At 41.9% G+C, this 12,403-nt stretch overlaps 1 protein-coding gene across 3 annotated transcripts in view; it reads right to left on the reverse strand.

Annotated features, from left to right (window-relative positions):
* Positions 1-12,403, reverse strand: part of FAM110B (family with sequence similarity 110 member B) — a 145,246-nt gene that overhangs the window by 109,101 nt on the left and 23,742 nt on the right. For all 3 annotated transcript variants that reach the window (XM_070382377.1, XM_070382375.1, XM_070382376.1), the window contains one exon: positions 3,505-3,600. Coding sequence is in view for 2 of the 3 variants with exons in the window: in XM_070382375.1 (XP_070238476.1) it covers positions 3,505-3,600 (96 nt within the window). In the remaining variant the exon portion in view is untranslated. The remainder of the gene's footprint in view (positions 1-3,504; positions 3,601-12,403) is intronic.

A 12,403-nucleotide genomic window follows, 5' to 3' on the forward strand; every position in this document is an offset into this window, starting at 1 on the left:
AGAAGACTATAAACAGCACTCCTCCTTAAGATGGAACTTCATCTTTATGACTGAAGTGTGCACCTTGAATTTGAAACATTTTCAGTCCATAAAAGACCCAAATTTTCCTTTGGAGAAGGAAAGCCAAATTACACGTTTGTGTACAAAACCTGGAAAAAGTGCTAAGTATTGTGTTTTGTTTGTTTTTTACAAAGTAGCATATGTACCAATTAGAATCATTTACTGCAGATAACAGGCTTTGCAGAAGGTTAATCAGAGCCTAGGATTAGAGACCAAACTGGAAATATTTTTTAACATACTTGTACCTTCATGCCACGAATACATAGGAGGTCTATCAATTAACTTAAGGATCTCAAAAAAATCCTCAAATCCCAAAACCTACCATCGGCTGTTTTTCTCCTTTAACTAAACAATAAAACAAGGTTAAAAAATAAAAGTAAAAGTATGTGCTCAGTCTTGTCTGACTCTTTGCTTCTCCACAGACTGTGTGGCCCACCAAGCTCCTCTGTCCCTGGGACTTCCCAGGCAAGAATACTGGAGTGAGCGTCGTCATTTCCTTCTCTAGGAGATCTTTCCGACCCAGAGATTGAACCCAAGTCTCTTGCAGCTCCTGTATTGGCAGGCGGATTCTTTAACACTGAACTACCTGGGAAACCCAAGGGAAAATATGGTTGCATATTAATCAGAGAAATCCAGTCTAGGAAAATCTAAGTGAATATTACAGAATCTTAAAGAGACAGGTCACTCAGTACAAGTTCTTAGGTAGTGAAGGGTTTGAAGAACTGAGTATCATTAAATATTGAAACATATTCCTGCTTAAATGGTTTGCTTTGCTCTTAGGTGGTACTCAGGTCAGATCAATGCCAAAAGCAAATAAGGAAGGAAACTCAATGAGAGTTGAAACCAAAGGTCACCTCTGCAGGGGATGAACCTCTCTGTTTGGAGCAACAACTCAACTTCTCTGTGGTTTACAGAAACTTTCCAAAGGCACTGCTACAAATTTTGAGAAGCAGCTGTATTATTTTCACTTGTTTAATCTCAGGACCACTCATGTGCAACCATGTAACCAAGTCGAATTTTTTAAGTTATGCAAATTAAAAAAAAAAGCCAGCATAATTGTTGATTGGTCTCTCAGTCATGTCCGACTCTTTGCAACCCCATGGACTGTAGCCCACCTGGCCCCTCTGTCCATGTGATTCTCCAGGCAAGAATACTGGAATGAGTTGCCATTTCCTTCTCCAGGAGATCTTCCTGACCCAGGGATCAAATCTGCATCTCCTGCTCAGCAGGCAGATTCTTTACCACTGAGCCACCTGAGAGGCCCCATTTTATGGGCACCACCTCATTTAATGCTTACAGTAACCACGAGAAATAGGTATTGTCACCTCTGTTCTGCAGAAGACAATAGAACAGAAGCTCTACCATGGATTATACATCTCCTGTGCACCCATAGGCTGCACAGCAACTTATCCTTCGATGCTCACAAGGAGCCTATGATGTGGACACTGCCTGTATCCTGATGTGACAGGTGAAGAAACTGAGGCACAGAAAGTGAACAGCTTTCCAACATCATGCACACTGCACGTGGCTGAGTCCAGATGCTGACCCAGAGCCCACTCTCACCAAAGCCACCAGCCCCAGGAAGTTCTGGCTCTGTCCACCTATGAGAAGAGCTCCAACAGCAGATGAGAGGGGACCACAGCTGGGCTGCCCAGAGCTGGAGCTCCCCCACCCATAAGCCAACTCATAAATCTAACGGGACCATCTCAAGTTTCCTAGAAGAACTCATAGTCAGGAAAATATGCCTTGCCTCAAAGCTTGCACTGCTCCACAGCCCCCAGAGCATCTGACCAGCATACATGGCATCCCACGGGATACAGGCAGTGCCCACATCCCAAGATAAAGAGCCTGGGTAGGGATGATGCCCGATGTCCACCCAACACTCATCCATCGCTTAATTCCTACAGTCAACCATGTGCTGGACCACAACAGGCTTTCTTGGTTACTGAACTGAACAGGCCAAGGACCCCCTCAGCTGCTGACAATGCATGGAGACAGACAGACACCCAGGAGAACGGTGGACCAAAGGCTGTGGAATGTGGCCAGTTGCTTTCGAATATTCAGTTGAGGCGGGTATCAGGTGGGGATGGGGTAGAGTCAGAGGGTATTTGAGAAGGTGACCAAGGCTGAAGAAGGAGGCAGGAGTTGGGTGTCTCAGAAGCGAGATGAGGCTCCTGCTCTCCAGGAGGGAGGCAGAAAGTCAGGTGAGGGCAGTCTCACCAGGAGGGAGACTGCTGGCTCCTTAAGGACAGACAGAGGCGCCAAGCAGAGATGCAACAGTGTCTCCAGAGCCAGGCTGGCGGGGGTGTACCACGAAGGAGGATTTCAGCCAAGGGAGGAGCTCACCGTTCCCACCCAGCATCCGGGACAAGGATGTGCAGGCTGGCAGCACCTGAGTCCCAGTTCTCCCCAGAATCTTGGCGTGACTAATGTATTATCAAGGCAAGAGGCGGTGGGTAAACATCAGTTTGGCTACTAAATGAGGGCAGAAGCCACCAAAATGAACAGGCACAAGGGAGCACCCATGGTCCCCAGCTCACAAAACCCACCATCTGCATTAGCAAGGGCCACACGCAAGGAAGAAACAAGGCGTGACGACCAGCAGAAATTAGGAAACCACCTTTTCCCATAGAATCCTACCCTGTTGGATTAGGGCTCTTATTACAGACTAAGCACGTTTACTAACAACATAAGTCTGTGCAGATAAGAAAATGATTAAAGCATGTGCACCCAAATTTAGCTAGTGTTAACTCCGGGCTTTGGGAGAGACCAGTCACATTCTATGTTATGGATCGGGTCATTTAGATTTTTCGCATGTTACATGTTCTGTTAGTGATTGGAGAAAATATAGCAGGTCTCACAGCAAGTGAGAGTGTTCACAAATTCATCTGTCGGGTGGCAGTCCCCCGACGCTACTTTCTGCATCTCCACGAGGGGCTGAGCCTCGAAGAGCCCCAGAATTTGCAGAAAAAGCAGCAGCAAGCAAACACCCGGGGAACCTCAAAGAGAGCCAGGGAAGTGCACATGTTTCAGGGCCCAGGTGGCTGGCGAGGGAGTGCTCTGGGCACAGCCAGAAGCAAGGACTGCCTCTCATTCAGACCTGCCAGCACAGAGCTGGGGGGAGGTCCTTTTCAGAGGCTGTCCCTCCCACTCCTGCCAGTGACCCCACAGGACAGACTCCACACACTCGTTTGTTGAGTGAATACGTGTGAAGAAGGGAGAGGAAGGAGAAGGGAAGGAGGAGACAGAGAGAGAAGATGACAAGGAGGGCTTGGGTGGTGGTGGGCAGGGGAGGGGGTGGTGAGGGGGGGAGGGACAGGAGGAAGACGGTGGGAAAACAGGGAAGGACACCCAAACTCCGCTTGACAAATAAGGCGCTGCCATTACTTTGTGATCATCAGATGTACACATGAATTTAATACCACAGTTTTTAACACGTATTACCTTTTACTTTCTTTCCAGGCTGTAGAGTCTTGTTAGCTTTCAATTCAAGAGTCAAAAAGAACAGGAGAGGTGCCCTGGATATCCAGTTGGAGACAGCTAAAATAAAAGAGCAGAGATGATTATGATTATTCTGGAGAAGAAAAGTGATGAGTTTTTCAAGTATCATTCAAGAGAAACTGATTTTCACTGTGTAACAGAGAGTGTGTATTTCCTAATCTACCTGGGAAAAACCTGGGTCCAAAGCCTCTTTTTTATAGAGCTGCTCGATTTGGGAAAAAGACAAAAGTCAACTATAAGGTGGGCTTTGCTTGTGCCCTTAAAGGAAAACAACTTAAAGAGCCTGTGGGCTGCCACTAGCCTGGAGATCCCTGTGAGCCTCTCTCTGCCTCATTCCAAGCCCAGCATCCCCAGCAGGACACAGCATCCTTGTAATTCACAAAACCAAGCAGGAAATGATGTCGCCTCCTCACAAGAAACTGTATAACTGGGGAGAAGAGAGATATGTTGTTTGTACTGCAGAAACTCTGTTAATGTTTGCAACGGAATAAAATATTACAAGTCAGCATTTTTTCTTATCTTGTCCTCCAAACGCAGTTCCTACCAGAGCTCACAAACATGTGCCTCATTGTTCTGGGTTTTCTTTATTCTCCTGATGCAAGGTCAGCTCTTGGAGGCGACACTATCCCAGTTTTTGAGTATTTCATTTTTAGGAAGGAAATAATTAACACTGACTGGGCACGTACTCAGGTCCAGAAACAATGTGACTCCACTTTACAAATGTGGAAAGAAACGTGCAAAGAAACTTTTTGGAGGAAAGTCGTGTTCTTAGGTCTGTTGTTTAGTCACTGAGTCTTGTCTGACTCTTTCACAACCCCATGGACTATAGCCCGCCAGGCTCCTCTGTCGATGGGATTTCCCAGGCAAGAATACATGGAGTGGGTTGCCATTTCTGTAAATGTTCTTACTGTATTTGGAGACACTTGGATGAATCATGAAAGTGGTTGTTATGTGGACAGCTAGCAGCTCAAGAAAATGTGATGGAAAACTTAACCATCTTTTCCTCTAGCATCTGCTTTCGTCTGGTGCCGTCAGCCCAGATAATGACATCTTTACTTGACAGTGGGAGCCAGCCAACAGGGAAGGAAGATGCTCTGTCATAGACACCTTTTTTTATTGAGATTTATTCCATGTTTTGCACGGGTACAGGAGTAATCAACAGTATGATTTTTTAAGGAGGCACTTGGGACTTCAACAGATGATGCCTGAGAACCACTTCATTAAGGTGGACGCCAGTTTCCCCACCATTATTAGTTCCTTTCTGGAGCAATATGTAGTGAACAGTGTGCCAGGAGTTCATGAGTAAGGCTGCAAATCTTGACCTAGATTTTGAATAGCTTCAGAAAAAGTAAAAAGCAAGCCTGAAAACGTCTATTTCAATAACTAACACTGATAATTCCCACTCTCACATTCAAAACTTTCAAAATAATCTACTTTTCCTTTGTCTCACGACTCAACAAGAACATAAAGTCAGAATTAGCACTAAATTAAAACAGAAACATAAACCCCAAGTTCTATGGGCTCTTTTTGATTGCTTACTGCCTGCAGTTTAAGATTTTATTTGCTTGCTGAAATATAAGGGACACCAAAAATTTAAATGAATAAAATCACAAACATTTATGAGGACATTAGAGAAATTTTAATCCAAAACACCTTTGGGCCCAATTTGAATTGACTGTGACCCATAATAACAAAGTAAAAAGTTTTGCATTTTACTATTTCGAAAACAGGCTTTTGTTTTGTTCTAATATTATATCAAAAATTCCTTTTCATCTTTACTATTATTTTTACCTTTTCCTTCTCTTACTTTGGAAGAGAGAAAGTAGTAGAGTAACAAAGAGAAAGCAATAAAGACAGAAAAGCCATGCAATTATGACTGGAATGAGGAATAACACCACAGATGAAGAACTTCAAGACTGGAATTATTTTCAAAGTTGTCATGTGACCTCAAAACCATCGTAATAAAAATAATTCACAGCACAAGTCTTTCAACTGACTCATTTCAGAGCAGAGGAAAGCCCAGAGTGGCCAAGTGACCTCTCCAAAGTCACACAGCAAAGCTGGTCCTAGATCTCAGATCTGCTAGGTGCCAATCCAGTGCTCTATCAGATCATAAATTTCAAAAGCAACCCCCCATGAGCTCACAATTTCATCAGCTTTTCTACTCATTCATTATCCTACACAGCATGGACACCTCTTGATGAATCAACTCAAGTGTATATTAATACAAGTGTTAGTTGCTCAGTCGTGTACGACTCTTTGAGACCCCGTGGACTGTAGCCTGCCAAGCCCCTCTGTTCATAGGATTTCCCAGGCAAGAATACTGGAGTGGGTTGCCATTTCCTTTTTCTGGGGATCTTCCCAATCCAGGGATAGAAACCTCTGTCTCCTGCATTAACAGGCAGATTCCTTACTGTCTGAGCCACCAGGGAATCCCATATTAATACAAAACATGGCTCACAATGATCAAGAACATATTCTGCCTTTGGTCCACAGATACAGCTAGAATAAACCACTAAAGGACATGAAATACTCTTAGGTTGCCTAACCTAGAAACATCGACTCTAAAAACAGAATTACTGGACTTCCTTGGTGGTCCAGAGGTTAAGAATCCATCTGGCAATACAGGGGACTCAGACACAGGTTTGATCTGTGGTCCAGGAAGACCCCACATGCCGCAAGGAAACTAAGCCTGCGGGCCACAACTTGAGAGTAGCCTCCGCTCACCCCAACTAGAGAAACCCCATACACAGCAACAGAGACTGAGCACAGTCAAAAGTAATTAAATTAATTTAATTATTTTACAAAATAAAAATAGAATTACCCTGTCTTGTTCATAGGCCCCTTGGACTTCAAGGAGATCAAATCAGTCCATTCTTAAGGAAATCAACCCTGAATATTCATCAGAAGGACTGATGTTGAAGCTGAAGCTCCAATACTTTGGCCACCTGATGTGAAGAGCTGACTCACTGGAAAAGATCCAGATGCTGGGAAAGATTGAGGGCAGGAGGAGAAAGAGAGAACAGAGGATGAGATGCTTGGATGATACGCTCTGGGAGGTAGTGGAGGACAGGGCAGCCTGGTATGCTGCAGTCCATGGGGTCAAGCGATCAAACAACAACAACTCATAGCCAAATCACAATCACAGTTTTGCTACAATACTTTTTTCCGAGTAGATTTTATAGCTAGCCATCAGGCAAAATCTCGGTATTCTAAAGCTTACACAAGCAGTTTTTAAAGTGAGGATTTCAAACTAATTTACGACTACATCCATCAGTTTAGAAGATTTGGCAAAACTAATACAATTATGTAAAGTTTAAAAATAAAATAAAATTAAAAAAAAAAAAGAAGATCTCTTGTTCTCTAAAACTGGAGTCATTCAAGAGCACTTAAACCTACCCCAGTCAGCAGCTTATCATCACTAACAGTCACTTGTTGACTCCCCAGTAATTTACACTGAACAGCGGTGGGTGCAGGGGAACCAGAAAGCAGGAGAGGATGTTGTGCCCACTGCAGAGTGCCCACTGGAATCACTAGGGTGCCCTCACAGTGGTAGGGGAGTCAAGGTTTGCCTGTGATGGATGGATATGTGTGCATGTGTGTTTAGAGGCATAATTAGTACCTTCACAAGTGGTTTTCCCAGAGATTATGAGTTGACAGAGTCAGTAAAAAGTACGTGTAGCAAAGCAAGGCAAGGTAAATTACAACACGCCAAGAGATGACAGGCAGTTCCTGCTATACATGCCCCGCAAAAAAAGAAAAAAAAATGGTGTAGGAAATAAAATGTCCATTAAAGATATTCCTTTCCTGAAAATATGTCAGCAATAAAATACTTTCTTTATAATTCTCCACATTACCTCATTAATGGTATTAAAACTCAGAGAAAGACAACAACATAAAAAAAAAGAGAGAGAGAGAGGACTTTCCTGGTGGTCCAGTGGTAAGAATCCACCTTCCAGTGCAGGGGGCACGGGTTCGATTCCTGGTCAGGAACTAAGATCCCATATGCCTCTGAGCAATTAAGCCTGTGAGCCACCACTAGTGAAGCCCTCACGCTCTAGAGCCCATGCTCCTTCAACAAGAGAAGGCTCTGCAGTGAGAGGCCCACAGCTCCTCTCCACAACCAAAAAAAGCACAGATGTAGCAACGAAGATCCAGCACAACCAAAAAAATAGACAGGATCGGAACACAAATTTTCAACAAAGAAAACCAATGCCAAGGGAGCACAAGAGCTCTGCTACATAATTAGTCAGTAGGAAATGCAAACTAAAACCTCAATGAGATGCCGCTGTATAGTCATGAGAATGGCTAAAGTTACAAGCATAAAAACATCAAGTGTTTTGCATGGATATGGAACAATTGGGAGTTTCATACAATGTGTTTGTATGGGGATGGGGGTGTTAGTCGCTCAGTCGTATTTGACTCTTTTGTGACACTATGGACTGTAGCCCACCAGGCTCCTCTGTCCACAGGGATTCTCCAGGCAAGAATACTGGAGGGGGCTGCCATTCCCTTCTCCAGAGATCTTCCCAACCCAGGGATTGAACCTGCATCTCTTTGCATCCCAGGCAGATTCTCTACTATCTGAGCCACCAGGGAAGCCCTAAGTCAGGGCAAATGTTCCATCACCCTGGAGCTACAGAATATAAAGGTGGTGACTCCCTAAGGAATCCAGGCAGTCGAAACTGGACTACAGCACTGGAACCAAAATATTTACCTGATGGAGACTCTTGAGTATTCTTCCATCAGCTGAGTTCAATCCTGCTTTCACACCTTAACTAACCATGTGACCTTGAGTGAGTAAACCTCTCAGAGGCCAGATTTCCTGGTCTGGAGATGGAGATAACTACAGCCAGGACCTCACAGGTCATCTTGAAGATTAAATGCCAACAGATCGCAAAGGAAGTAGCTAAAGACGCGTTCACTCACTGCATGGGGCCTCGTAGCTGAGCCACCTCCTTCTGCCCACTTTTAATCAACAAATGGAAACAGTCCCTACTTTGGAGTTAGATGTTTCAGTAAAAACATGTGAAGATGCCAGGCACACAAGAGTGACTCGATTATGAATCACTGATTTCTAAACATTCTGGAAAATTAACTTGTATTTCCCAAAAGGCAGGATCATACAGCTAGAGACATCTTCTTGAGATTCAAACTAAAAAGACCATAATCACCTCACTGTCAGGCTCCTCACATGCTGTGAACTCACCTTAAAAAGAGGGCTTTCATGTGTTCCAACAATTAATTTCTTTGGACTGAGTTGAAATAGATCTATTTCTCTAGACTTGACAAAAAAAGAAGCATATGAAAAGTTTCAATAAATTCACTCAGATGTGTTCTGTTCACTGATTCTCTACATATAGTAACACTTAGCAAACCCATAAATATCCAAGATAGAATTTTCTGAAGAATGTCACAATGGAAAACCTGTAAAATGTTTCCTCTAATGTCAATGTCACAAAAATATTTTTAAAGATACATGCACCTAGTTTCAAATAATATATTAAAACAAATGTTGCCCATCTCAACTGTTCATTCTTAACACTCTTCAAAATGGTACTCTGACACACAGCTTATTATACAAATACATTTTTTAAACCTAGCACAGTTATTAATTGCTTGCAATCCAATTATATACATTGTCATTTTCCAGGGTTTTAATGATTCTGAGTCAGTAGCTGGAAATGACTTCCCTGGTGACTCAGATGGAAAGTGCAATGTGGGAGACCCAGCTTTTATCCCTGGGTTGCGAAGCTCTCCTGGAGAAGGAAATGGGTACCCATTCCAGTATTCTTGCCTGGAGAATTCCATGAACAGAGGACCATGGCAGGCACAGTCTTTGGGGACACAAAGAGTTGGACACAACTGAGCGACTAACACACACAGCTGGAAATAATAGCTCATTTAGAAGAGATTAATAAAATAACAAAACAAATGGAGTTTATAGTGGTTCCCTGACTAAGCACCAGCCGAGATGGGTGGGACGGTTATTTAGACGCATGAACGTGAATATAAACCAGAATGATCTTGACATATTCTGTGGGGCTAATATGCTAATCTGGAAAGAAGGAACAGAGGAGCTTCTTTCCTTCAAAAATTTTAAACTTGTACAACACCAGAGACTTCCCAAATCCAAAATAAACTAAGAGAGATTTTCTTTTTGGTCAACACGGTTCTTCCAAAGTCACTGTATTTACAATCTCACTTGATTTACAAAAATAAACTCAAATTGGATTAAAGACCTAAATAAAAGATCGGAAACCATAAAACTCCTGGAAGACAACGAAAGCAAAACACTCTTTGACATGACTTGTAACAATATTTTCTTGTATCTGTCTCCTCCGGCAAAGGAAATAAAAGCAAAAATAAACAATTGGGGCCTAATTAAATTTAAAAGCTTTTGCACAGCAAAGGAAACCATCGACAAAACAAAAAGACAACTTCCTGAATGGGAGATAATATTTGCAAATGATACATCTGATAAGGAGTTAATATCTAAAATACATAAGGAGTTCACACAAAATATCAGTATCAAAATAACAAACAACACAATTAAACAGTGGGCAGAGGATGTGAATGAATAAGTGTTTTTCCAAAGAAGACACACAGATGGCCAACAGGCACATGAAAAGGTGCTCACCATCACTAATCATCAGAGAGAAACAAAGCAAAACCACAATAAGCTATTAGCCCACACCTGTCAGAATGACTGTCGTCAAACAGACTGTAAATAACAAAAGTTGCTGAGAATGTAGAGAAAAAGAAAGACTTGAACACTGCTGGTGGGAATTTAAACTGGTTCAGTCACTGTGGAAAGCAGTGTGAAGGTTCCTCAAAACACTGAAAAAAACACAAATTACTCTGTACTTCTTCATCCAGCCAGAACCTATTGTAGAAAACATGTATTTTGTAGTTACTCAAATTTTTATGTGCAAAATCTCTTGCTAACCTACATTGTGAAAAATATTTCTATCAAGAAAAAAAACAGGGATAAGGAACCCATTAAAACCTAAGATAGAAAGCATTTATCTTTTCTGGAGGCTGATATTTAAATTTTCTTTCATTTTTTCTACTATGGTAAAATACACAATACATAAAACTTGCCCTCTTAACTGTCTTTAAGTGTACAGTTCAGTGGTATTAAACACATCGCAATGCTGTACACATCACCACCATCCATCTCCAGAACACCTTTTATCTTGTAGAACTGCAGCCCAGACCCATTAAACAATAACTCCCCATTCCCCCTTCCCCAGCCTCTGGCAACCACCATTCTAATTTCTGTCTCCATGATTTGCCTGGGTATTTCATACGAGTGGAATCATACTGTACGTCTTTTTGTGATGGGCTTATTCCAATTAGCATAATTTCCTCGAGGTTCATCCATGTTGTAGCATATGTCAGAGTTTCTTCCCTTTTTAAGACTAAATAGTACTGCATTGTGTACCAACCACATTCTGAGTAGTCATTCATCATTTGATGGACACGAATTGCCTCTGCATTTTAGCAGTTGTCAATACTGCTGCTGTGAACACGGGTGTATTGAAACAAAAATCTCTTCTAGACTTTGCTTTGGATTCTTTTGGGTATATACTCAGAAGTGGAATTACTGGGTCATATGATGATTCTACTTCTATAAATTTTAATTTTTAAATGACTATCTATTAAATAAGTCACTATGTTCCTTGAAAACCAAAAATAGAAATTATGTAATACTATTTAAATAATCCTAGTATATCATGCCAAAAAATTATGTCAACAAATTTCTGTTTTCTGCTTTGATTATAAACTGGCAGACTTCCATCCTCCTGGGCATCTATAAATACCAAGTAAGAGATAGTGTTGATGAGATTTAAATCTCCTCTTTTTTTTTTTTCCTTAAAAAATTAGTCTACATGATAAAAAAAAAATTAGTCTACACGATATAGTCAATGTTGGACTACAGGAGCTCCAAGAATCACTTAAGTTGTTTGAAAGGCAGACACTCCTTATGTTCATTGAGAATGTGGGTTCAGTTTTCCCACATTATTATTATTATTTTTTTTTATCCTTAGGAGAACAGACCTGTTTCACAACCCTGAGGTTTGGGCTCTCCGGTCTAGGTGAGAAATATAACTGGAGTCTCCTTCAAGGACTTTCCAGAGCAGGTGGCAATGATTTCAGGCCAAAGGATCTCTACTTTCAGCTTCCTCTTAAAAAAAAAAGCTATTCTTCTCATTAATAAGCATGTGGAGAACAGTGCCAAGAACACTGGTATTTTCTGCTCTTCTACAACAATTCAGCATGATGTTAATAAAATGTAATATAATTTACTGGGCACTTTTTTGTTAACACTTAAACACAAGCTTTATTGAGGCATCATGTTTTATAATTTTACACTTTTTTAATTGTGGGAAAATATGCACAACACAGAATTTACAATTGCAACTGTTTTTAAAGATATGGTTCAGTGACATTAGGTACCTTCACACTGTTGTGTGACCATCACCACCAAACATTTCCAGACTGCTTCATCTCAAAAAACTGAAATTCTGTACCCATTAAGTATTAAAGTCCATTCCCCTCTCTCCTTGTGTGTGCGCTTAGTCGTGTCTGACTCTTTGCAACCCCATGGACAGTATAGCCCGCCAGGCTCCTCTGTCCATGGGATTCTCCAGGCAAGAATACGAGACTGGGTTGTCATTTCCTTCTCCAGGAGATCTTCCTGACCCAGGGATGGAACCTGGTCTTCTGCAGTGCAGAAGGGTTCTTTACCATCTGAGCCAGCAGGATAGTCCCTCTCTCCCCTGCCCCTAACAACCACTACTCAAGGACTCTGACTCCTCTAAGTACTTCCTGTAAG

This window comes from Bos mutus, chromosome 14, assembly GCF_027580195.1.
Source record: "Bos mutus isolate GX-2022 chromosome 14, NWIPB_WYAK_1.1, whole genome shotgun sequence".
Taxonomy (NCBI): Eukaryota; Metazoa; Chordata; class Mammalia; order Artiodactyla; family Bovidae; genus Bos; species Bos mutus.